The 27975-nt window shown below is 38.4% G+C and overlaps 1 protein-coding gene across 3 annotated transcripts; it reads left to right on the forward strand.

The window, feature by feature from the left end:
• The first annotated feature begins 142 nt into the window (after positions 1-142).
• Positions 143-19764, forward strand: socs5b (suppressor of cytokine signaling 5b). 3 transcript variants are annotated; one of them, XM_087278041.1, is made up of 2 exons: positions 143-462; positions 15848-19764. In XM_087278041.1, the coding sequence occupies exons 1-2, from the start codon at positions 375-377 to the stop codon at positions 17554-17556; spliced, it is 1797 nt and encodes a 598-aa protein (XP_087134167.1). In that variant the 5' UTR covers positions 143-374; the 3' UTR covers positions 17557-19764.
• The last annotated feature ends 8211 nt before the right edge of the window (positions 19765-27975 follow it).

Genomic DNA, 27975 nt, shown 5'->3' on the forward strand with positions numbered 1-27975 from the left:
GCACTCATGCATTATCTCGAGTCTCCACGTTTTCAGGGTGGCAACGGAGGCAACGTTCTCTCAACTTGCAATCTGATTGGTTGGCCAGCACGCTCGTCTGTCCCCCATCCGTCGGAAGTACGTTCTCGTCCTGCGTCTCCCTACAGTCTCAACCCGCCGCGAGCGCGCATTATCGGCCTCTTCTTCACGCCTTTGCTCGACTTGTCAAGCAGGAGTACTGGCTCGGTGGACCGGAGATTGGCGTTGGATTATGCTGCTTTTCCATCCGACTAGAATGACGCGAGATTCAGCCGTTCGCCTGCTTTATAAAAGCCAACCTCGGGAACGAGCACTTCTGCCCCGTCGCTCGTGTTTTATCCGCCAGGACTGAGCGTATGCGGGACAGTAGCGAGTGTAACAGCTTTAACAGCCTTCTTTTGCAGAGAAAAGACGGCTGCGAAGTAACATACACAATAAAAAAAGGTAAGTAAGCCCGATTCACCAGAACACATCGTCCTCTGGAATGCAATGCACCACGATCTGCGCTTTTTAGCATGCCTAGTTTCTTGCTTCTTTATGTGTGATTTCATGTGGCGGAACGCGAGTGATGTCACCGCCGGTTTAGCATGTTCTCCTCTACCCATGTTCAACATTCCAACATCCTCCCGTGTGTCTCTCCCGTGCGCGCGCGCCCGCTCGCTCATTTCGCTCCACGTTGCTCGGCTCACTCGAAACCTGACTATCAATTCCCCAAACTCTGGTGATGGCAAACGTTAGACCCTTTTGTGTAAGCTGTTAGGAACTGAATGTGTCGCTAGACTTGATTAATTTAGGGAAACAGCATACATGCAGTATCTGGCGATATTTACATACATTTAACATGAATACGCAGAGTTTACCGGATCTACATTCGAGCTTTCGGATGGTTCACGTTTCTTATCTTTCTCAGCAGCACGGAGTTTGTAGCTTACTGATATCACTTGGGGTGTAGTATTGAGGTTAAGTCTGTTTTATATTCACACATTCGTTCAGTGACAACTTATAACACACTCCCTGTATTGTTTGCCATGGTACTTTGAATATTTGACTGAAGTCCCATGTGAACATGACTTCAAAACAAAATTAGTACTATTCAGTTGGTTGTGAACAATGCTGTACTTTGATAGTTGCTGAATGCTAATCTAATTTTACTATTAAGTATTTGCAAAGAATCCTTTTTTTTATTATATTATTCAGTAGTCCAAATGTGTGAATATAACACCAACTTTACCTCAATGGTCGTAGTTATGTACTGTAGTTATCCACCATCAAAATCTTAGGTATGTTAAAGAAAAGTATATTGAGGTAAAGTTGGTGTTATGTTCAGATATTCAGACATTCTCCTTAATGACATAATTTCAGAATTGTATTCTTTGTTAATTCTAAACCATATTAGCAGCCAATAGCTATGAAAGTTCAACATTGTTCAAAACAACATTAGCACTATTTATTTGACTGTGAAGTCATACTTGCATGCCATTTCAGACAGAATATTCAAAGTAGCATGGCAAACATTAGAGACAGTTACATGAAAGATTGTGCGACTATAAAACCAACTTTACCTCAATAAAAAGTATTAGTATCTTTGTGATCACCATGTCTTTAACCGTTTTATAAGCAGTCACATTAAGTTGTCTAAATGATCGTATGTTCTGTTTTAAAGAACGCATTTCACATGTAATCCCCTTAAACATCCAGAGGACTTAAACACATTTATTTTGCCCAATTTCGGGGCATTCATCAACTGTTAAAAACATTAATTTGTTTGTTTGTTTGTTTTCAGGGATTGGCGTTGCCATACACCAATTCAAGTGTTTGTTTCTGAAAGTAGTGGCCCACAAATTACTATTATTTACTTGTTTTCTTGTTCCTTTTTCCCAAAAATGCACTTCCGCCCCTTAATGTTGTCCAAAAGCCAGGCCACTCATCTGGACCCCATGAGATTAGGCGTGTCGAACTGAGAAATTGCAGAGGATATTTTCTCAAGTTAATATAGTCTTCTAAACAGTAGTAGTCTAACTTTATCTGTCGATTTATTTCTATTAGACCTAAACACAGTTATGGACATTCTTATAGATGATTCTTAGATGATGTACTGTATCTTGTGTATTTCAAAATAAAAGTATTTATTTATTTATTAAAATTAATCTGTAGATAATGACTTGCCTTAATTCAGTTTAGATTAATTGTATACAGATCTTGTAAATTCAAGTAAATTCTATACATATATATTTGGTATGTCCCCTTGAATTTACAAAATTAACACTGTCAATGGTCATTATTTGACATTCATTGAAATACAATTGGATTGTATTCATTTACCCAAAATGTTTACATTCAGTGGATATTTTCTTGTGCAGTGTTAAGGCAGTTCGATGCCAACATTTCCAGTTTAAATATTCTGTTTGTAAAATGTTGATGTTTTTTTTTTGCATTGTGCAATGTCTGTACTGTAGTTTAACACCCCCTTTTCCCAGTCATTCTTGTACACATGCTTCCTCTTTCTTCCCACACATTACAGTGCATTCAGGTCACTCATGTACTGTTCTCAGAATACCATTTTCATAGAATAGATAATCAATACAGTCTTATTTTAGGTCACGTCTTTGCAATGCTTCGCATCCTTCTTTTAGATCTGATCAGAGAGGAGCCCATTTAATGAGTCACAGGGGTAGATGAGCTGCCGAGCTCATAACACTTATTCGCGCTGGCACTTCATCCATGCACTCATGACCCACACACACACGCCTTTATGTAGGAGAGCTACATCAGAGGAGTTTTATGTTCAAAACCGCTAGTCTGATAATGACATTTGCTTGAGCTCTGACCTTGTTTGTTTTGCGGAACTCTCTTTCTTTCCTCATTTTCTCATTTAAGTAAGAGCTGAATCAGGGCAGTTTCTAAGCGAAGACAGACTGTCCCTATTTGACTATCTAATTAGGAGTCTAGATAAAAGACGTCTAAAGAGAACTTCCAAACTTTTTGCTTAGTTACATAAGGAAGCACAATTATCAAACTGTTCTGATTATGCCTCATCTCTGCTCTAATTTGTCAGCAGAAATATGGGGAGATTATTTATGTGTTGACAAAGCTCTCACCTGTAGCATTCTGTTCTGGTGTTCTTAAAACCGTAGCGGTTTATCTCAACAGATCACATAAAAATATAATCACCATCATATTTTAGGGTGCTTTCACATCTGTAGTTCTCTTCATTGGGTCCGGACCAAGGGCAATAAATGATACATTGTAGCATTTTCTGCCTTCTGTGGGTCCTTTTCATACCACACTGAATTCTTTGGTTCGAACCAGTTGAAAATAACCAAAATGCAGTCATGTGACAAAATCCACATCACTCATTGGCCAGGTGTTGTTGAACATATTTTCTAAACTGCTTTTCGATTCGTCAGCCTTTTTTTTTATTATTATTAGAATATGCAAAACGGTACACAAATTTGGATCATACAAATAAAAAGAAAATGAAACATCAACAAAAACAACAAAAGTATAATAATAATACAACTATTACTGTTGCTACTACCACAACCACGACTACTACTACTACAATGTCTACTACTACTACTACTGATACTTCTACAACAATGACTACTAATACAGATACTACTACAGCATCTTCTACTACTGATACTACTACAACAATGTCTACAACTACAGCTTCTACTACAACATCTACTACTACTAATACTACTACAATGTCGTCAACTACAGCATCTACTACATCTACTACTACTGATATTACAACGTCTACTACTGATACTACTACAGCAATCACTGCTACTACAACATCTACAACGACAACATCTATTACTTCTGATATTACTACACTGACAACGACTACTACTACTAATACTACTATAAAAACAACACCTCGATTAGTCAGAATTAACATGAAAATGCCAATGAAACTCCTGCAAGTAAATAAACTGGCAGACACAAAATGTCGCTTTTGACTATGGAGGTACGACTGCGCTGACTGATTGTGTGCGAGCTCATAGTATAATATATAGTTTTTATACATCGCTATAGTCAAACTGTACATTACGATAATGAAGTACGGCTGCGGCTGAAAAAGAATGTTTTAATGCATAGAAAACGGCGAAGTTGCATCGCACGCCACTTCAGGGGGAGGTGTGAATTAATTTAGCTAAACTGTGACATGGTCCTCTTCCGGGAATATTACCAACGTTCCATCAGGTAATGTTGTTCCCCAACTCTCTCTGTTTAAAATTGTTGGTAAAGCGCTGTCAACAAATATTTTTCGTCCACATTCCATAATGCACAGCGCTCATTGGCCTTTGGCAGCTGGATTAGTCCAAAAAGATGGAGTACTTTTTGCGGTTGGCTCTGTTTTAGTTCGGATCATATTCTCGCCACAAACGATACACTCCAGGGTTCATTTGGAAGTGTACCGAGACCACATCTTCAAGAAGGTCTCAGTACGCTTTTTTGGTGCGCACTCTAATACAATTGCTACATTCACACCTGCCCAAACAAACCGCACCAAGAGGAAAAACGAACTCTAGTGCGATTCAACCGAACTAAATAAGGCAGGTGTGAAAGCACCCTTGGGGCCTACTCGCACTATGCCATCCGTACCGTGCCCAGGCCCGTTTACCGGATCATTTGAGAAGTGTGAGTGCGCTGAATCGGGCTTAAGCACGGTTCACTTGGCCGTCCCTGGCCCGGTTGGAAGAGGTGTGCCTGAGCGCGGTTCACTTGGGCTTTGGCACGGTACGCTTGTGTGTGAGTGCAAAACGCGCCAAAGCCCGAAACTGAAAGCGAGACGTGACTTTTAAGGGGCTGTTTCATATGGATTAATTAATCATTCTTACTGTTCAGTGAATGCAAACTGCCGTAGATTATTAAAGACAAGAACTTCTCACAACACGACATCTGCGCGCCTTCAGCAGACCTCCTCATTCCTGCTGCACGAGAGCTTTATGATTGTTTATGAGCGCCAAAAGTGGCGGATCTGTTCGGTGAAATATCTGACTGCGTGTCCCCGCATCCCTAAGGACTGTTTGGCGAAATATTTGACTGCATGTTACTGCATATCAAACCGACTAAAACGATATAACTAGAGAAATCTCCACTATGCTGCTGAGTGAGAGAGCGCTTCTCACTGAACAGCGCAGCAGCGATGACGTAAGCGTGCCGAGGCCTGTTTGTGTTGTGAGTGCGGGCCGTTGGGGGAGACGGGAGGGGGGACAAGCGTGCTTTGGCCCGGTTCAAGGCAACTGTACCTAGTGTGAGTACGGCCTTAGTGTAGGGCTGCAAGAAAAAAAAATAAGATTGCGACTAGCAATGTGATCATTCTCAACAGTCACATTGCAGGATATATGCAATTAGGGTTGGGCCGATAGACGATGTCATCGTCTATGGCCAATAGACAACAGCCAGCATCACCAAACCTCCGCCCCGCTCACGAAAAATACACACTCAGGCCCTGTTTACACTAATGTGTCTTACTGTTAAAATCGCATTTCAGAAGAAAAATGATCCACATCCACACCGTGTTTTACCTAGCATTTCTGAACAGCCCTCCGTCTGCTGAAAACGCACATCACGTGACCTCACAGCCACACACTGTCATGCGCGCGTCTGAGCTCCAGTGAGTAGTGTACGTCGGACAGTTTACGACGAGCTTTAAAGCCAAATTTGAGTACAGAGGTACACAAAAATGCACGTCAACATGATACACTTGATAGCGCCGACATCAGCGACGCCGAAGAAATAGTAAACCTGCCTAAACTGCTAAAAAGAGTCACGACTGTCCTGTGTAATGATAAGACGGCCACCCTGTCACTCATCATGCCCAACATGAAGACAGCCATCCATAAAAACCTCTCAGACAGATACACATAAGTTCAGGATTATCTTATAGAACTGCTGATTACCTGGAAATGTAGATTTTTTTTGCACACACAAAAAACGCAAGTGACCAAGCAAAGCCTTAAGCTCTTACTGTTAAATTCAATTGAATAGAAAGCTTATTTTTTTTGCACCTTAAATTGTTCCTTAATTTTGTCTCTGTCATTTCAATAATATTTTTTAAGAAGTTTTTAAATAGTTTTATTTTATATTTTTTTAAAATATATTTTCTAAAAGAAGGTTCAGTTTAACAAGTTGAAACAAAAGAAATACATAAAAAATAGTTTACTTGGTAAAATTTGCATTTCAGTTAAATTTTCAATTTTTATTCCAAATATCGTGATACACATCGAATCGTGAACACTATATCGTGATACACATCGTATCGTGAGCTGAGTGTATCGTTACACTCCTAGTAGTCAACATTTGAAGTGGATCAAAGCCTTCTAGGGATGGACGATATATCAGAGGCCATATCATTATCGGCCGATAAATGCTATTTTTAATAGTATTTTTATGAGTCCGATATCAGAATTAGGCCGATGTCAATAAGCCGATAGATTATGTAATTTTATAGAACTGCCTGCCTAGCGCATGCGTGGGTTGAGTTTGTTCAGACATGTCCAGTGAACTATAACGGAGCTATCCTCAAATTGTTTATTCCTTAAAAGTATGTCCTTGCTTTGTGTGGTATTGCTGTGTGTTAACAACCATATTCCTCATCATTTTGGTTTAAATCTCAGGAAAAATAGCTATGATGCACACATGCAAAACAACTCATTGGGTTGTTTGTAAGCTAATATAATTGTTTGTTAATATTAATGCATTGTATCATCAGATAGTCATCACAAACCTTTCGTCGGTCATTTTTTCCGCAATTGAAAGCAAGAATAAACATAGAAGTGTTGTCTGATTGACAAGCAGCACCTATACGTGTTTAAAAGAATTGGACTATTTTTATGCCGCGTTTTCTAAAGCAATACTTTCTGAATTTCTGTCAAAACACCTCTCATTTTACATATTTTTACATATGTACATTACTGTAACACGGATTATTCAAAAACATATGAGCTGGTTTCACTTCTTAGTTCTTTCATTTTAATTTTATATAAAACATTTATTCTACTTGTTAGTTAAATCCCATTTTTTTACCTATTTAACCTATTATTTTTATGCAACAGTCAAGTTGCTTGTTAATTTGCTATGCGAAAATGTTTTTTTATTTTTGACATGCTAATTTATGTGAAATCGTGAATATAGGTCAATGTAATTAGCTTTCGCTTTGAGTATGCCGTTCAGTTCATAAGATCAGTTCAAACTTAATGAAACCAGTTGTTTGCTGTATATAAAAATATATATAATTTTAAATATTTATATTTATCGGCTGATATATCGGTTATCGGCCTCAATATCTTAAAAGTTATCGCTTATCGATATCAGCCAAAAAATACATATTGGTGCATCCCTAAAACCGTACATTTTTGTCTTTGGACAATTTTAAAATGCTGACAACTGTAGTCTTCTTTGCATAAATGATAGTCATAGACCTTTCACATTATTAAGGTAAACTCTGCATTTGAACCGTGTTTTATGGTTAATTATAATACAAATTTAACATTGCTGATCCTGCGATGTCACTATTGCAAATTCAAAACAATATATTGTGCAGCCCTCCTATTCAATATCTATGTCATTACAGCCTTTTTTGTTTAGTTTTCTGTTTTTTTTTCTCTAAAACTCAAAGCTTTTCATCTCTAAACATTGTATATTGCTACTTTAACATCTTTTTTGGTTGCACAGAAGTTTTTTCATATGAAATCGGTTCGGACATAGTCAAAGTTCATAATCGAAGATGAAGATTCTATCACAAATACCGTTTTTTTTATTATTAATTTTTAAAAGGAGGCCTTAACATTCTGGCTAATCTCCTTTGCTTAATGAAAAATAAAATTCAGGTAATGTTTGTCAAAAAAGGCATGTTTAGAAAAGTTATTGAACAGACATCAGAAGTGTTTGGAGTGAATGTAGTGTCTGTGCATTCATTCTTGAAAGCTAGATTTTTTAAAGTGATTTGCATAGACAAGGGAAAGAATTATGCCGACTCCAATGGAAAAACATCAAGGCTGCATCTGATAATAGATGTATCTGGAGGCCTAAAATGGTTGGTAGACAAAAAAGTATTTGAAAAAGGAATTTGAAAAAGGAAAGTGCCAATTTGCCACTTTGCCACTTTTAATTTGCAGGTGCATATTATTTATTCATTTATTTTTGGCTGTGAATAAAATCTTTATAATTGTTGGTGTAGTGAAACTGGATTATTGGACAGCTTTTTAAAACTTCTGTCTTGTATAATTATCTGCACATCATCCCACTGCACTTCGCTGACATGTCATTTAGTGTTTTAACCTGTCTTGTCAAATATTAATTGTTGGTATTTTTCTTTTAGTTGCACAAAGGGAGGTATTGTTTGAAGCCACTTGCTTTTGAAATAGGAAGTAGCGTCACCTCTTTATTTTGGAAACAACACATGATTCCAAACTGACTGCAAGTAATATACGTTAAAACGTTTACGTTTGCATTGGTTCAGTCACAGTGCAATTTAGTCTTTCAAAAGTTGCTTGGCAGCCGATTTATATCTTTAAAACATTGTATGTTTGATTCAAGTAAAAGAATTTTAGCTAATTCAGTGCAGAGTAGGTAAGAATGTACTGTAAAAAATACAGTGCATTAAAAAGGACGTAGACATTTTGCATACTTTTACTCATTTTTAGTGTGCACAGTATGAACATTTAGTCATCATTTACTCACCCTTACTTGCTCAACACTGTATGAGTTCTTTTGTTCTTTTGAACACAGAACAAGATGCATTGACGAATGTTGGAAACCTGTAACCTTTGACTTCCATAGTAGGAAAAACAAATCTAATGGAAGCCTGTTGTTACAGATTTCCATCAGTCTACAATATATATTTTCTTTAAACGGTTCAACAGAACAAAAATTAGGGGTCAATTGTTCCTTTAATGGGTGACATGATGGCTCAGTAGTTAGCACTTTCGCCTAACAGCAAGAAGGTCACCGGTTCGACTTTGGGGAGTTTGGGGTGCTCTGTTTGCCCCACAGTGAATAAACTTAATTGGCCGTAGTGTATGTGTGTGAATGAGTGTTTATTAACATTTAAACCCAGTACCCAGTACTGGGTTGCAGCTGGAAGGGCATCCACTGTGTAAATTATATGCTTTAGTGGTGTAATGAATCACAAATCTCATGGTTCGCATCACACTACTTTTTTTTTTTTAGTTCCGGATCAGACCATTTTTTGGGTCAGCAAAAAAGGGAAGAGATAAATGTCATTTGGTTTTCATTTATGCAAAAATATTACTGCAAAAACCATTGGATTTAACAAACAGAACTTAAAACCTGTTATTTAAATAAGAATAAAAATCAAAAAAGAACCGGCTAAAAAAAAAAAAAGGAAAGTATTTCATACAAAAAAAACGATCTTTGCCGCTGTCACTGATTATGCTAAATATAGAAATCTAACATCTTGTACAAATCATGTTTATTTTCAATTAATGATTCAACTGTACACACATAAAACTTTAGTTTCATCACAGGTGGATCATTTTTGAAAATCTTTTCAGTGTCATAATTTTGATGGTTGTTTGTCACTGCCTATTGGTTAAACAATGTAATTGCTACCACTTTCACCAGCGTCAAGTTCTGTTAAACTGTGATTTTAAACTTACCATAAACATCAGTGATGTATATCTGAACTATAAACTGTTCTCCCAATACTTCTGTTTATTTATTTGTAACTAACTGAAAAAGCGTAAAAACTGAATCTAGTGAGTTCAAATTCAAACTTTTCCAATGTATTTTATTCATGGATGATGCTTTTCCTTCTTCAGTGAATTTTGTGTAGATCTTTTCTACAGTAATCAGTGCCCAAGCACTGCAGGTGCGGTGGCACCTATTGTTTATGTTAGCGTTCCTATTATTATTCTTCAGCTGTTTCTTCTATTTCTTCTTCTTCCGCCATATTTGAAAACTCTATTTGAATACCTATTTGTTCAAACTTGTCCTAGGCCGAGTGTCCAATTTTCACCACAATTGAATCACATGATCTACAGACCACGCTGATCAAAAGTTATGGAAATCAAGTTGACTAGTCAAACTTTTTTTTGTTGAACTGGCGAACAAAATCTAATGTACAACTTGCGAAAATGAACTTAAGCCGATATCTCTATAACGCATTGACGCATGCGGCTATCATTAAGTAGAGCGTGCGCGCCCTCTCTGTGATAACAGCTCACGGTCAGCAGCTCACGTCACGTGTGATTTCCCCGCCGTGAAAACATCATTATATTAAGACAAAAATTACATTTTTAGGTGAATTTTACTTTTTAAGTACAGTATGTGACTCATTCAAAATCATTTGTCAATGTCACTGAGCAAAGAATGTGAAACAATGAAAAGACTCGTGCAGCCGCCTTTTCTTTTCTCCTGAACTTGAAAATATGATTGGCAGAATCGTAGAAATGCTGGATTAAGATCGTCTAGGGCAGGGGTTATCAAACTTGTTCCTGGAGGGCCGGTGTCCTGCAGATTTTAGCTCCAACCCTAATCAAACACACCTGAACCAGCTAATCAAGGTCTTACTAGGTATACTTGAAACACCCAGGCAGGTGTGTTGAGGCAAGTTGGAGCTAAACACTGAAGGGTCACCGGCCCTCCAGGACCAGGATTGGTGACCCCTGGTCTAGGGGGTCGAATGGAGATCGCGATCTTTTAACGATTAATTGTGCTGCTCTACCTGAAGGTACTCAAAAACATATGGAGCAGCGCCCATTGTGGCCAATAGTTCTAAGCAATTTTTGAAAAATGCTAATAACTTTTTAAAGGGCCATGACAACCCCACTTTAGGTTAAAGTCTACTTCAGAATTTTTTTAAAAGATGCATGATTAATGGGTGTGGAGCTCCGCGAGCATCGGGCAGGAGTGGGCGTGGCCAGCAGGGGAGAATGTAAGCCAACTGTTGTTGACAGTTAGCTCACAAAATGAGATGCAAACCGTGAGGAGACGCTTGAGTTTATAGTTCACAAAGTTAAAATGCAAAGAAATAAACAGTAATTGAATGCCATGCTACATTTGTTATTCGTAACTTCATATACACATAACCATAATTTATATCATTATAAAGATAAGTGTGTTCATGTAAACACTATAAATGAGGATTCTCCCTCGATCTCCGGGTCTATTATAGAGCTGAATGCAGACTCAGTGCAGCAAGTCTCCTGATCTGCCTATTTTAACCATTAGCCCTGCTGGTAATCTGGAGGATTTAGGCAAACACAGCAGCACGGCCATGTGTCTGAATGTGAACGAACTCCTGATAAGTCAACGTCCGCCATTCTTCAATTCTCGTGCTGCTCTCCCGACAAAAATGTTTGCAGCACACACACAGCTTTGCTGTATGATCGGCCCTGACAAGATCGCGGGGAAAAAACATGCAACAAACCCCGTGGATCATAGAAACAAACACATACGAGCCTTCATGAACGGCTACTGCGTGCCGTGGGTCCGTGACTCCGTGTCTCACAGCTTGCTTGAAACTGGCAGGTCTGTTTTGCCTTCGGAAAGCACGTGCAGTCATGAATAATTAAGCAGCCGGCTCTTCTCATAGGATAAGAAAGCTCCGCTATGAATAATAATGAGAAACCGACGCGTCATCATTGCACTTGCAGTACTGCGCTACGTCGCCGATTTTGATCCCGCCCCAAAAATCATTGTAAACCCGGAAGCTGGAATTAGCTGACAAAAGCTCAAAATTATCCAGTTTTCCCCAAAATTAAAGCTGACAGGTGCTAACATTGTCTTAACTGATGCTCAACACACACACATCTGTTAATATAAAAAAAGTTCTCCAGGGTATCCTGAACCTTTAAACATTCCTCATTGACATGATGTGTCTTTTTATATGTGTCTTGACCAATGATACCAAATATGCCGAAATGAACTAAACCTCCTGTTTGCCATTTGGTTTTTGATTGAAACCCTTTTTTTTTTAGCTCCTCCTAGACCGTTTTTCTGATTTTCACCTAAATTTAATCACATGATCTACAAATCATTCTGACCAAAAGTTATGGAATTCAATTTGATTAGACCAACTGTTTGCATTTAACTTGTGAACAAGTCTAACATAGAGCTTGCAAAAACAACCCTGAGGTGATATCTCCATTACGCATTGATGTTTTTACACCAAATTTAGTGTGTGTGGTATAACAACTATGGTCTGAGGTTATCTGCAGCGTTTCGGGTTACTGCCCCCTAGTGGTTGGGATATACAAAAAAAATGGCATCTATTTTACTTATAATTTCTTAACTGTTTGTCCAAAATTCATAAAATTGGTCTCTTTACATCCGGCGGATCATGCCGAATCCAATTATGTCTGATTTTCCCTGGTCAGCCATTTTGTCTGTCAGTCATTACATACTTCTAATGTAATCAAAAACCCATTGTTTCACTTTGTCTGATGCTCCTTACTAAACTTGTTGTTTTTAGCCTCTGGACTGCTTTGCTCATTCTGCCTATGAAGTACTTGGCCCCTTAATTGCTGCTTGCAGCTATTTTTAATACTGTTTTTACTTTAAGACTGCCATTTTAGAACTTATTACATAATTCTTTTTCACTTGATAATATGATTGACATTTTATTTTTCATTTAATATTCATATATTTGTTAACTGGATTGTGGAAAATACTAAATTTAGTTTCTTGAATATATAAAAAATCTATTTTGTGTTTTAAAAAAGGCCTGCACAATGTTTGTGAACATTAAAAGCTCTTGATGCGCAAGTCTCTCTTTGGCTAAACAGCAGCCATAGTGTGAAACAGTACTGTTGATTTGTAAGTTATCAGATTAGTACAGTATGTAATGATCACAGATCTGATGTTTAGTATTCGAAGGTAAAAATTCTTCAGTCAGAGGCTCAAATCCAAGTGAAGTCAATGTCTACTTTGAGTTACAAGTCTTTCTTTGTGTGAAATTAAGTTACATGTCATTTTAAAAAAAATCATTTCCAGCATAGCCTTAAAGTACTACTGACAGTGATACTGCGTACAAAGAAGAGTAAAAGCCATGAGACCTAAAGTTCAAACTCTGAAGTTTAATGTAAGCTCATGACACAGTCTGATCATGGTCTGTATTAAGTTGGAGAACTTCATTTTAATGCCTATGTATTATTTTGGCATTAAACTAGTCAACCATGTATTTTGCTTTGTGAAGATGATATGTTTGGTCTACCCTTATAATGGGGAGACCTAAGCTTGATCTGCTGTTGGCCTCAATTTAGCGTAATTTGTGCATTACAACCAGTGTTTATGGCAAGATCAGCATTTTTTTTGTTACTGAAAAAAAATGGAACAGAAACCACTTCACAGACAGACTGTTATGTGTCTGTCTAGATGTCTGTGCTCCCATCCATACTCTGTCTTTACCTCTCCCTGTTTTGTAAGTGTATGTGTACATATTTGTGTGTGTGTGTGTGTGTGCGTGCTTGTGCTGCCATGACAGTGAAAGTTCTTGGTCAGGTCCAGACTGGCTCAGTAATACAGTACATACCAGCAGATCAGCTGGGAGCAGATCCTCAGTTCATTTATAGCCATGGCCTTGTGTTGATGCACGTCTGCCTGGCAACTCTGTGCTAACTCTACCACTCCTGCACCCACCCAACATATGCATGCAATTTTTGTATAACATTTTGACCAAATTCACCATGCTCAAACGCTAAATGTTTTAGTGCTGTTTATATATACCTAGCATGTTTACATTCCATCTTTTAAAACTGCAGTACCACAGTTTACAGTTTGAAATAAACTGGTGCTTTTAATTGCAAATAATATTTGAGGATTTTTGCTTTTATTTATTTGTATTGCTATCATTTCTTTTTTCGTTCCTTCTCCTCTTTTCCCTTTTCTCCCACAGCACTTTGACCAACAGAAGTTGAACTTATATATGCTCTATAAATAAAGTTGAAGTTAATAAATAATATGCCAACATACCCTGCATTCAACCCAGGCTCACTCTGAAAATGTACCGCAATATACATTTCTGGAGATCACGAAATATGTCCCAGGAGATACATTTTTTTTTTGCAGTTTTGTTTTCGCGAATCCACAAGAAGCTACTCAGCACGCTTTTTGAGATGTCAAATTTCTCTCGCTAGTGCCATTTGCACCTGCTGTTCTCGCGTAAATCCACCTGAGAACGATGTCGACTGACTGACCCACCCTCCTCTAAACCCAACCGACAGTTTTAAATAGCAATCCAAAAAAAGAAAAGCCGTCGTCTGATTTTTACGTTTTCAGATTTTATCACATTCTCACCCTGTTATTTACCTATTTTATTTTTGGCTTCTGTTTTCATCTTACCTGCTTTCTTGAATCGTTCTTTACCGGACTCGAACTCTGTCATCGTGGTCGACTTGAGCGTCTTAAGTCTGCCAGCGTACATAGTGAGCTAACTGGACAAACTGGCAACAGTGAGAAAGCTGTCCATACGGATTAAGTGGTCAGTTCGTAAGCGTGAAAAGGAACAGTCACACCGCCCTGTAGCATTCGTTTTAAAGGGCAATGAAACCTCCCACTTTCGGTTCAAGTCTACCTCAGAATTTTTTCAAAAAATGCATCATAATGTTGGTGGAGCTCTGCGAGCAGAGAAAGGAGTGGGCGTGGCCAGCAGAACAGGGGAGAAGGAGTGGAGCGAACAACTGTTGTCAGTTAGCTCACAAAATGAGACACAAACCGTGAGGAGACACATGATTTTATAGCTTACAAAGTTTAAATGCAAAGAAATAAACTGATTTAATGCCCTGCTACATTTGTTATTTGTAATTTCATATACACACAACCACAATGTATATAATCGTAAGATAATCATGTTCATATAAACACTATAAATGAGGACTTCTCCCTCAATCCCCGAGTCTGAATGCAGACACAGTGGAGCAGTGCAGCAGGTCTCTTGCCCTGTCTATTTCAACCATTAGCCCTGCTGGTAATCTAGAGGATTTAAGCGAACACAGCAGCACGGCAATGTGTCTAAATGTGAAGGAACTCCTGATAAAAGACAACGTCCGCCATTCTCCAATTCTCTTACTGCTCTCCTGACAAAAATGCTTGCTGCACACACACAGCTTTGCTGTATTGGCCCTAACAGGATCGTGGGGAAAAACATGCATCACACCCCGTGAGTCATGGAAACGATCCTTCATGAATGGCTAAATCCTGTGTACCGTGGGGACATAGATTCAGTCTCACCCAGTCATCAACATAGGGTCTCACAGATTGGCACTGGCAGGTCTGTCTTGCCTTCGGGAAGCATGTGCAGTCATGAATAATTAAGAAGCAGGCTCTTCTCATAGGATAAGAAAACTCCGCTATGAATAATAATGAGAAACCAACGCGTCACCACTCCACTTGCAGTTTTGCGCTACTTCACCGATTTTGATCCCGCCCCAAAAATAATTTTAAACCCGGAAGATGAAATTAGCTTACAAAAGCTCAACATTATCCAGTTTTCCCCACAATTAAAGATAACAGGTGCTAACATTGTCTTAAGTGATGCTCAACACACACAAATCTGTTAAAATCTCAAAAGTACTCGAGGGTTTCTTTTACTTTTAAAGATGAAATGCACCCATAGGTACTTTTATATACATAATTCGTGATCTCCAGAAATGTATATAGGGCTACATTGTCAGAATGAGCCTGTGTTACCAGCTTTCATTTCACGACCCTCTCATTAAGTGTCCACCAAGAAAATGTCAAAAATAAATTTTGCCAATTTTCTTTTTCTGTTTGCACATGATCACTGCTTTGCATGTTATGATTTAAATATAATGACAAGATATTAATTGGTAATTGTTTGTTTCCCTGATAGGTTGTGGTCTCCAATCTGTGGAGAACGTGGGCAAGATGTGGGGTAATCTTAGAAGCCGATGCCAAGCTCTCTTCCACAGTGACGGCTCAGAGTCCCATCTGTGTAGTCAAGACTTAGATTGTGCTCACTGTGTGCTGGATTTGGACAGGGGAGCACATGCAGAACCCTATGAAACCAGGTCTTCCACACCTTCACGCAACTTGTCACCTCTTCCATTGGCTACTGGTGGACGCAGAAGCCATAATTGTGTGGCGGATATTCCTCAAATAGTAGAAATCTCCATTGACAAAGAGAGTGAAGATGCACGGAGAGGCCCACTTGTTCGCAGGGACTCCTATTCACGTCATGCTCCCTGGGGAGGTAAAAAGAAGCATTCTTGCTCAACTAACACACAAAGTTCTCTTGAGGCTGACAGGCGAACAGGACGCTCAAGAGGAAGTACAGCCAGAAGGGAGCGTCGTTATGCCGTCAGCTCCATTCAAGAAATTAATGATTCTGTAGAAGTTGGCAGCAGCGGGCGTAGCCTTAGCAGCCGTTCTCTGCGACAACGACTTCGAGACACCGTGGGCTTGTGCCTTCCTCTCCCCACACACCGGCGCTCTCAGTCAGCCAAAGGTCAAGTATCCTCAAAACGTAAGATCCACCTGACAGAACTGATGCTCGAAACATGCCCTTTTCCTCCAGGTTCTGATCTGGCCAACAAGTGGCACCTAATTAAGCAACATACAGCACCAGTCAGCCCCCATTCCTCTTCTGCTCTTTTTGATGCTTTTGATTCAGCCCATTCTTCCCCTGAGGACGAGGAGGAGAGGCTGCGTGAACGACGTAGACTTAGCATCGAGGAAGGAGTAGACCCACCTCCAAATGCGCAGATCCATACATTGGAGGCAACTTCAAAGAGCTCTTCCCTCTATAAACTAGGACCAAAGATGGCTCCTGGTGTTGGGGAAACACTTGGGGAGGGCAGGAGCCTAGGAACAGTCTCCTCCATTTCTGGGGGATTATCAGGGATCGCCGCACAGGTTCCAACAAGTATGGCAGTGCCATCCCACACGGTTGACTGTGACTCTGAGGAGGACTCAACTACCCTTTGCTTACAGACACGAAGGCCCAAGCAGAGGCATGCCTCTGGAGACACTCACTGCTCCAGACAGCCAGGGCCTTGGAAGGTCCACACACAGATTGACTACATCCATTGTTTAGTACCTGACCTACAGGCCATAACTGCACTTCCTTGTTATTGGGGAGTGATGGACCGGTACCAAGCTGAAGCCCTGCTGGATGGACGGCCGGAAGGCACCTTCCTTCTACGCGACTCCGCACAGGAGGACTACTTGTTCTCTGTTAGTTTTCGACGTTACAATCGGTCACTGCATGCACGCATTGAACAATGGAATCACAACTTCAGCTTTGATGCACATGACCCATGTGTCTTCCACTCCTCCACAGTAACAGGTTTACTGGAGCATTATAAAGACCCCAGTGCTTGTATGTTCTTTGAACCCCTGCTCACTGCTCCCTTACACCGGACCTTCCCTTTCAGCCTTCAGCACCTGGCACGATCCTCCATCTGTAGACACACCACCTACGATGGCATTGGTGCCCTGCCACTGCCTCCAACCATGCAGGACTTCCTCAAGGAGTATCACTACAAACAAAAAGTTCGTGTGCGCTGGTTAGAGAGAGAGCCACCATTCAAGGTCAAATGAGGTCTGGCTCTGTGCCTGAGTAAACCTGGGGTGTGAGCTTACCTTCTCATATTATTATGTGCTTCAGACACATGGCAATAGAGGATGTTTTGAACTTCCGGCAGTTTTTTTTGTGTGTGTGTGTGTGTTAATACTATATATGGAATCCATACATGTGTTTCAGTGCAGTACATTCTATCAAACAATCGTATCTTCTAAAGTGTTGAGCATGCTGGGAATGAGATGTTCTTATTCTCTCTGCTCATTTTCCTTATGACCTTATATCAAGTGGATCTTCACTAACCTGTCTGCATGCCTCCTGCATTCTATTGCCTAGAGTTCTAAACATTGAGAGCAGTGTGGTTTGACAATAATTAGCATTTATACTGGGCAAATTGATCAAATGTAGTTATATTTTAGTAAATTAAAATATATTCAGGTTATCTTGAAACTCTTGATATCTTGAATATTTGCTATCAAGGCATGTTAACTATATGACCATTTGCTAATTCATGACTAATTAATGAGCAGTACCTTTGAGATTCTTTACAGCAGCCTCCTACAAAGGTCACGTTTTCTGAGGCAGCACTTATTAAGTCTTGTGTACATGCACAGGATTACAGTTATACCCGCACCTCTCCGCACTAAGCATGTTTTATTTTTAAAATCAAGGTAGGCCGAAGTGAATGCATGGATTAATTGCACATGGTAGAGGGAGCGTATGTATGCAATTTTTTTTCATTTACCCACTGACTGACCAGCCTGATCTCATGAGATAACGTATTTTACGTTGTGTCAGTTTAGTGACTAATTCGTACAAATTTGTACGACTTCAGTCGTATGAAAATGTACGATTTTAAAAAGGAGGTGTGGCACCCAACCCCACCCGGATACCTAACTATCATTGTGTGATGAACAAATTGTACTAAATTGTACGAATTAGATTGTACAAATCGATACGATTTAGCCACTAAATCAAAAAGTTACGAACTGCCATGAGATTGTGTTGGACTGACACAGACACAGTGCATAATTTGTCGTAAGATAGAGGACAGATTATTTAATTTAATTTTGTATCCCAGTATAGTCCTCATTTTAAACATTCTCAATTTTTTTGGTTAGTTTAAATGACATACGGCACTTTAATTGTTGTTTGTACACTGCACAATTACTTATAGACTCAAGTGCATACATATAAACAGATTCAATTGTTTGTCTGTGTGTTCTTAAGGCCCTTTTTCATGAGATGTCAATTTATCCCTCATATTATCAGCATGAGACAACTGAAGGTTATGTTAGTGTCCAGTATCTCTTGCCTGTGCAAATGTTATGTACTTGAGGCGATTTGTTTTTGCTTTTTTATATGCAACAACCTGAAGTGGACAGTGAAAGTCCTCTAGAAAAATGGTATAGATACCTCTAAGATTTCTTTAAACTTTAGATAGTGTTGAAACACAGACAGATGCCATCAATATGTATATATTCAATGTTCATTGGATTGATGTCCAGTTCTTTTATAAACTCGTGGTTTGTTCCACCACTTGATAATGTTGCACTTTCATCCATTATGAAGCATGGAGCTATGCTTCCCTCGTCATAATCGTGTGCACTAGTGATTGAGATTCCCTGAAGACTGTAAAGATATAGTTCTAAACTTTTGATGTTCCTGGTCTTGCACAAAAATGAAGGCCAACAAGAGTATGCTTGTATGATTAATATCAGATGTTTATCATTGCGGTGGTAGACTTGGCATTCAGGCAGATGCTAGACCATTTCAAATTGGTACAGTATGCAGTATTTTAGTGTTTGATGACAAGCGACCAAAGGTGTGCATCTATATGTTGTTATTTTGAATGAGAAATCTTCCACCCTAAATCTTTATTATTTAAATCAAGCTTAATTATGGTGTTATTTTTTTGGTGGTAGAGTAGCACTCATTTTGAAACCATTCACAGTCAAACTCCGTCAGAGCTCACCTCGGTTGTTGCTTTAAGGAAGTCATTTTGTTAATTTTAGCATTTTCTTTCACTTCATTTCCACTTGAATGGCCTGAATGAATACTCAAGACAACGTCTTAGAATTTCTTTCACCCTGCACACTGTATGCTCTGTAAGACTAATATTATGTCAACTGTCTAGCGATGATGTCATCAGCTTTTATGACTTTAAACCTTTGAGAATAATATAGCATTCATTTAATTTACAGACAGAATATGAGCACTTGGCTGCAGCTAGCAGTTTCACGTCTTTTTTTTTTTCCTGAGCTATCCTTGCTGAAGAAAAAAGAGCCAAAGCTTGTTCGCTGTTTTTTATTTAGTGGATATGCAAGGCGCTTTTTAACTTATCAGGATGGCAGACAAGATAGACAGAATTAAGTTTAGCTGTAAAACCAGCCAGTACAGGGAAGAAACCAGCAAATCAGCCTAGAGTGGTTTATGCATTTTTGGTTAAAAATTATATATATAAAATTATATATATATATATATATATATATATATATATATATATGAGTAGTCCAGTGTCTTATCCAGTATTTTATGTTAACATAAAACACACACAAAATATTTTTAAGTAAATGTAACAAGGCAAAGCTATTTGCAAACATGCCATCGCAGTGGTATGTGTCTAGGTTATGTACCATAGTAACGGTATGGTATAGTACTGTGTAGTACTGTGGAGTATTTATACAGTGCTCAGCATATTTGAATACAGCTCATTTTGTAAATGAATATTTTATCCATTTCTCAGTGAATATAGGCCATGTGTTTTGGTACATTTAAACAAAAAAGATTTATTAAAGAGATATATTTATTAAAATAATATTTTAGTCACCAAACATATTTAGAAATTGAACAAAAATACAATTAAATTCAAGAAAAATATTGCAAAACATATTAAAACCTACAAAATATTAACAAAAATTTTAATTTTTTTTGCTTCTTGATTTTTTTTCCCCTTTTTTTATAACATAAATTTGGTTGTACTTGTTTTTGGACAGTTATCGTAAGATATTTTGTTTGATAAGGTCCAGATTTGGCTTCAGTACTTAATAATCTAATGTATATGCACAAATATAATATTGTAAAGCTTTCCATATAAAATATGAATTTAAAAGAGAGATTTGTAAGGGATTTACTTTTATACAGTTGATGTCAGAGTTATTATCCCCCTGAATTATTAGCCCCGTTTATTTTTTCTCCAATTTCTGTTTAACGGAATGATTTTTTTCAATATTTTATTAGATATATTTCAACTTTTTCACTTTTATACAGCTTAAAGTTGCATTTAAAGGCTTAACTAGGTTAATTAGGTTAACTAGGCAGGTTTGGGTAATTAGGCTAGTTATTGTATAATGATGGTTTGTTCTGTAGACTGTCAACAAATATAGCTTAAAGGGGCTAATAATTTTGACTTTAAAATACTGTTTAAAAAAAGCTTTTATTCTAGCCAAAATAAAACAAAGACTTTCTCCAGAAGAAAAAAAAATATTAGAAATACTGTTAAAAAAAAAAAAAAATCCTTGCTCTAGCTGTTAAACATAATTTGGGGAATATTTAAAAGAGAAAAAAAAATGTAAAGGGGGGTTATTAATTCTGACTTCAATTATATGCTGAGCACTGTGGAAACCATGTTGTTATTTTCTGATAACACTGTTACCATACTTTTTGAGAAGGAAGGATTTTTATTTATTTTTTTAAAGGAGCAACAATGCAGAAATGCATGATACCTATTACCATTTCAGTAACGAGTTTGTATTATTTAAATTACTGCATTTTAACCCAAATAACTATTTTCAAGGGTGTTTGTTTGAGGGCTGTTAAATGCTTAGCGACAGCCCATTCCTCGCCATATTCTTTTATAACACTGAGGCACACTCATGCAGTCATTTAGGACTTTCTGTGCCACTATATAGTAAGCAAGTCACTCCTGCCAGTGTTACACCCAGCCCTGTCTTTTAGGCACTAATCACTGGCTAAATTTAACATGCTAGCCTCTAAATTTACCACCTTCTAAAAGGACCACTCTGTTTTTTAATTGACTGTAAAAAAAAAAAAAAAAAGCAGATGAGGGTCTTTTTGCTAAAGTTTTTCCTGCTCATTTCTGATCTTACCACATCCTCAGCATCACCCTCCTCCTTGTATATGTAGCAGAAAGCAGATTGTTTGTCTAGTCAGGATGCTATGCTAAGGTTAGCTTTAGCATCAAGCTAGCTCACAGAATGCTCCATTGAGGAGCACTGCTGTGCTGTGAGGAATTTAAACCACAGTCATTATTTAGTTAATAGTTTAGAGAAAGTATTACGAGGGAAGTGTAACACCAAACTAATCCAACTCAGTGTTCTTCAGTTACTCAGGCCTGGTTTATTACATTTAAAATAGGGCAAACTAGCAGCAGTGGCACTGCAGAAGTCAGCAAAGATTGCAGTGAGGATTCTTGTGTTGAGACCTCTATGAGCTGTGTCTTGTGCTTATATGGCCTTAGGATGCTTTGTCCTTGTTTTCATGGTTAACAACTTCATCATTTGAAAGTGCTTCTCTATACGGAGGAGTCTGATCTTCTTTCTGCCCTTTTTCCCCATGGGAAATGTCTTATGTCAGTCACTGCACATATAGACCGTATGACCATGTCAAGTAGAATCTGCTTGTAATCTAGCTGGGGGTTGGGGGGTGGGAAATTGCTTGATTATATGTGCGCATAATCAAACGTACCCATAGTTGTTACATGTTGAGACGTACAAGACAGAATGCTAAAAACTGCAGCAGTATCTTCTATTTAGATATTAACTGTTTTTACTCCTCTTCAGTGCCAACATATAAATTTCTGGGAGCTTATTAAGGAAACCTGCATGTGTTCATCCTAAATGTGAAGGAACGATCATTCCTGAATAATTGATGTGATAACAAAACAAAACTGAAGATATTTCCAATTATTTCCTCTCATTCATTGAAACAAAATGTGGTTATTTGTATATTTAGTGGATGTAAATATGGACATTGATTCATTTTGTTTAATTGTTAAAATCACGCTTGTAGGGATGTCCCGATCAGGTTTTTCTCAGTCATTTGATTTTGAGTATCTACCGAAACCCGATTCAATACTTTTAAAAATACTTAAAAATAAACAAATAAAGAAGAGTGAAGAAACAGATCCAGGAAGTTCCTGATTTAAATTTAATTCACCTTATTTTAACATTCAACAAGTCTATTAACAAACAGCACTTCTGTGAGGTAGCTTAAACAGTTAAGTTATAAATAACTTACATTTTTCACTTTTAGACTTTAGTAAATATACAATAAATATAAAAAAAAATCTAAAATGAATAGCACCTCAACTGAAAATACCCAGCAGGCAATCCCAAGTTTACATATCTCACAGTTTGCTATGGCAATGTTGTCATATTCAACTTAATAATACCTCCAGACCGCAGACATACTCGCACTTTCTGAGTCAAGCTGCTTCCTTGTTCTACTTTGCCAGCATTTAACCAATAGAGTCTCAGCAACAGTGATGTCATGCTGCACGCCAACAAATATACTTCCATTCAAACGCAAGATCATGGGTCAAGTTTTGACAGGTTGCTGCGGTGCTAAGTTCAAGCTTGGTGAAGCTTGAAGCTCTGACCTGCGAAATTGCATCACATGACTGCGTGAGACTAATCGAGGATCAAAACATGACCTCTTAGAAAGAAATATAAAACATGGAGCAAATTGCTCGCTTTTTTAATGTCCAATCATCTTGTTTAATCCCGCCCCTTCTCGAAGGACAAAATATCGCACAAACTCTAGTGTGACCACAGCTTAACTCTGTGCCACAGCATAACTAATAGATGTGTTAAAAAATAATGAGAACATATATTCTCATAAATATGCATTATTATATTTGATTTCCCAAATTATGTTTAACAGAGCGAGGATATTTTCACTGCATGTCTGATAATATTTTTTCTTTTGGAGAAAGTCTTATTTGTTTCATTTCGGCTAGAATAAAAACAGTTTTAATTTTTTTTAACATTTTATGGACAAAATTATTAGCCCCTTTAAGCAATGTTTTTTTTTTTTTTTTTGATAAGTCTACAGAACAAACCCTCATTATACAATAACTTGCCTAATTACTCTAACCTGACTAGTTAGTTAACCTAATTAACCTAGTTAAGCCTTTAAATGCCACTTTAAGCTGTATAGAAGTGTCTTGAAAAATATCTAGTCAAATATTATTTACTGTCATCATGGCAAAGATAAAATAAATCGGTTATTAGAGATGAGTTATTAAAACTATAATGTTTAAAAATGTGTTGAAAAAAATCTCTCCGTTAAACAGAAAACGGGGGAAAATAAACGGGGGCTAATAACTCTGACTTCAACTGTATGTATATATATATATATATATATATATAAAAGTTTGGATCGGGTGGTAACATCCAATTCTGATCTGGTCGGAAACCGCGTGATCGGGCCCAATTTCTGATCACGTGATAGGATCTGGACATCCCTACACGCGTGTATCACTATAAGTAAAACATAAATCAACAAAAAGGGGACTTTTCGCACTCTTTTCACTTGATGCAGGTACAGGATGATTGCCATGCAGGCTTCTTGGGGCGTACTCAGTGCCCAGGCACGCTTCCCGGTTCGTTTGAGAAGTGCTCTGAATCAGGCTCAGGCACTGTTCAGTTGGCCAGCCCGGGCCCAGTTGGAAGGGGTGTGCCGGAGCACAGTACACTTGGGCTTTGGTAGGGTACGCTTGTAGTGTGACAGCAAAGCATGCCTGAGCTCGAAGCGGAAGACACAACGTCACGTTTCATATGTATTTTTTAATCATTCTTACTGTTCAAGGAATGCAAACTCTTATCATTTATTAAAGACGCAAACCCCTCACTGCACGACAGCTGCAGCTTCAGCAAACCTCCTAATTTTTGCAGCACGAGACTTTGATTATTTATGGGCGTCAAAAGTAGCTGATCTGTTCTGTGAAATATTTGACTGTGTGTCACTGCATATCAAACGACTAAAATTATATAATTAAAGCAATCTCCACTGTGCTGAGCAAGAACGCTTCTCCTGTTTAACTAAACAGCGCATCATCAATGACTTAACCATGCTCAGGCTTGGATGCAATGTGAGTGCAGGCCGTCGGGGGAGAAGGAAGGGTACCTAGTGAGAGTACGCCCTTAAACCCTGATTTGTTTCTATCAAATCCACAGATTCTTGTTTAAATTTGAACTTAGTTCTGTAAATGAGGCCTCTGATCTTTTTGACTTTGGTGCCAGAGTTATTTGCAAAAAGAGATAAATAAATAGTGTTATGCAAGCAAAGTAGCATTTCATGATTTGTTTTTTTTTACGTACTTTTTATCTCTAACACCCAAGCATGATGTAACCATGGTTGCAATCTTATGTCACTTTAATGCTATTCGTGCGTGCTTGTAGCGGTTTGTACAGTATGTGGGCACTGTGGTGACAGGGCTTGACGATGATGGGGATAATGGTTCTCATGCTACCCCCTCGACCGACCGCCTTATACATTCTGACCAATCACAACAGCCTTGTCAGCTGCAGCAAACCTTTACGAAATCACCAAATGTTATTCACTGTTCTTTTCTCGTTTTATTTACTAATATATGGGTGGAAGATGTGATTTAGAAAACAACAGTGTTGACATTTTAGTTTTTATATTTTGTTTGTCTTCTCTGCCTCTTTGAGTTGCTTTATTCATTGTATAACCTGTTCATCGTTACAGCCAATGCACTTGTAGATGTCACTTTTGGTGCTTTGTGAATGCTTCATTGTCTTAATATTATTAATAAAATATTGAGTGTATTCCATAAAGTGAATAGTTTCACAAAATTACTGTCATCTAGTTGTTATTTTGCCTTTATAATAAATATATATGCATATTTTGTTGACAATTGAACTGACATTCTGTTCCAGATGTATCTTAAAAATCACTATGATTACTTTATATAAACACTCTCACCAGCCACTTTATTAGGTATACCTGTTCAACTGCTTATTAACGCAAATTTCTAATCAGCCAATCGCATGGCAGCAACTCAATGCATTTAGGCATGTCATAGTCAAGATAATCTGCTGCAATTGAAATCAAGCATCAGAATGGGAAACAACGTTAAGTGATTTTGAACGTGGCATGGTTGCTGGTGCCAGACGGGCTGGTCTGAGTAATTTAGAAACTGCTGATTTACTGGGATTTTCATGTACAACCATCTCTAGAGTTTACAGAAAATGGTCTGAAAAACAGAAATATCCAGTGAGTGGCAGTTTTGTGGGCGTAAAAGAGAATGGTCATACTGGTTTGAGCTGAAGGCAACAGTAACTTAAATAGCCATCGAGATATGCAAAATACCTTTGAACGCACAACACGTCCAACCTTGAGGCAGATGGGCTACAGCAGCAGAAGTCAACACTGGGTGCCACTCCTGTCAGCTAAGAACAGAAAACTATATTAAGGATATAATTTGCACAGGCTCACCAAAATAGGACAATAGAAGATTGGAAAAACATTGCCTGGTCTCATGAGTCTCGATTTCTGTTGCGACATTCCAATAGTAGGGTCCGAATTTGGCATCAACATGAAAGCATGGATCCATCCTGCCATGTATGAATGGTTTATGCTGGTGGTGGTGGTGTAATGGTGTGGGGGATATTTTCTTGGCCCATTAGTACCAATTGAGCATTGTGTCAACACCACAGCCTTTCTAAGTATTGTTGCTGACCATGTCCATCCCTTTATGACCACAGTGTACCCATCTTCTGATGGCTACTTCCAGCAGGATAACGCACCATGTCATAAAGCGCAAAAAAATCTCAAGACTGGTTTCTTTAACATGACAATAAGTTCACTGTACTTAAGTGGCCTCCACAGTCACCAGATCTCAATCCAATAGAGATTCAGGATTGAGGAACAGGAGACTAGCATCATAGATGTGCAGCCGAATCTGCAGCAACTACGTGATGCTATCACGTCAATATGGACCCAAGTCTCCGATAAATATTTTCAGTACTTTGATAAATCTATGCCACAAAAGATTAAGGCAGTTCTGAAGGCAAAAGAGGGTCCAACCCGATACAAGTAAGGTGTGCCTAATAAAGTGGCCGGTGAATGTATATGTGCGTATATATAAAACTCACTTCTGAAAAATCAGATTTCACTTCTTCCCTGCACGTATGTTGATTTAAATAGCAAACATTCTGTAATCTTATTCCTTCAAAACACAACATTCACATCAGCCACACTGAGAATGGCCTGGAGGTCAGCAGTATTGTTTTTCCTGTAACGAAATTAAAATAAAATATAAATAGCAAGCCAGTGTTATCAGTTACACATCACCTACACAAAGCTCATTAATATTTTAAAATATGCCTAGGACAAGTCGAATTGAGCAGAAGAAAAGCTGCCATTTATGATCAATTCACTGAAATTACAAGGCAGAAACAATGCAAGACCACCTGAACTTTGAAAACAACACTTCTCTGGTTTCTGTTCTGATCAGACACTGTAGGTTAACTTTACAGGACATTTGGAATTCCGGTACTGGTATAATCAGAATCTTTTTTTTTTTTACTTTGGAGAATGATTTAGTCAGTGTGGTCTCTCATTGCCATCTCAGTGTCTCTCATTTAGATCAAGCCAGCATACATCCAGAACTCTTGCTGAAAACATGTGCATGCATTTCATCATGGCTCATATCTCTGCACATCCATAAGTAGAGCACAAGGAGAGACAGAGAAAAAGCCGCCGTCTCTTTTCCACTGGACAGCCTCCAATTCTGTGGTAGTAAAGTGAACGGTGACCTCTCTTTCACCTCTCTCTGCCTAAATACGCACACGCATAGGCTCCATTCCATATTTCATACCAGAAATACATCCCCAGACAATATTTTACACCCAATGTGGAAGACGGCCTTCAAGTCCAGGAGGAGAGGGCAGGGCTTATATCAGCTTTGTGCACGCCAGCTTGGCCACCAGAGCCAAGAAAAACAGCCATCACTATCACACTGTCATCTGGGGGGAACAAGCCTCACTGTTCTGTTCGCCTACGGCAGATTAACCACGAGCTTGTGAAAATATGGCGATTCTAAACCGCTTGAAATGGGGGGGGTGTGCTTTTGAGTCGTTTTGGCACAGTTTTCTTCCTCACAACTGACACAGTGACTGTCAACTCCATGTGAAAAAGACAAAGGTCCAATTGGGAATAATTGAAGTGTTCAGATGCAAAAGCCTCTTAATTCATCTGACCTCTTTTTTGTAAACAAGCATTTTCTGTCAGGCTCCTCTGATTAGGTTAAAGAGCCCATATTATGGGTTTTTGAAAATGCCCTTCAATGTAGTGCAACACAGCTCTAAGTGAAGTGGAATATCCAGCTAAGGCTTAAATCTGTAAGTGTGCAGTGTTTGAAGAGCCCATATTATACATGAAATAGGGTC

The sequence above is a fragment of the Danio rerio genome, chromosome 13 (genome assembly GCF_052040795.2).
Source record: "Danio rerio strain M-AB ecotype USA chromosome 13, GRCz13ab, whole genome shotgun sequence".
NCBI lineage: Eukaryota > Metazoa > Chordata > Actinopteri > Cypriniformes > Danionidae > Danio > Danio rerio.

Bases quoted from the DNA above. Each gene is read 5' to 3' on its own strand.
- socs5b (XM_087278041.1), top strand. From the start codon at position 375: ATGCGGGACAGTAGCGAGTGTAACAGCTTTAACAGCCTTCTTTTGCAG. The intron at 463-15,847 runs GTAAGTAAGCCC...TTTCCCTGATAG, and splicing joins AACATACACAATAAAAAAAG to GTTGTGGTCTCCAATCTGTG.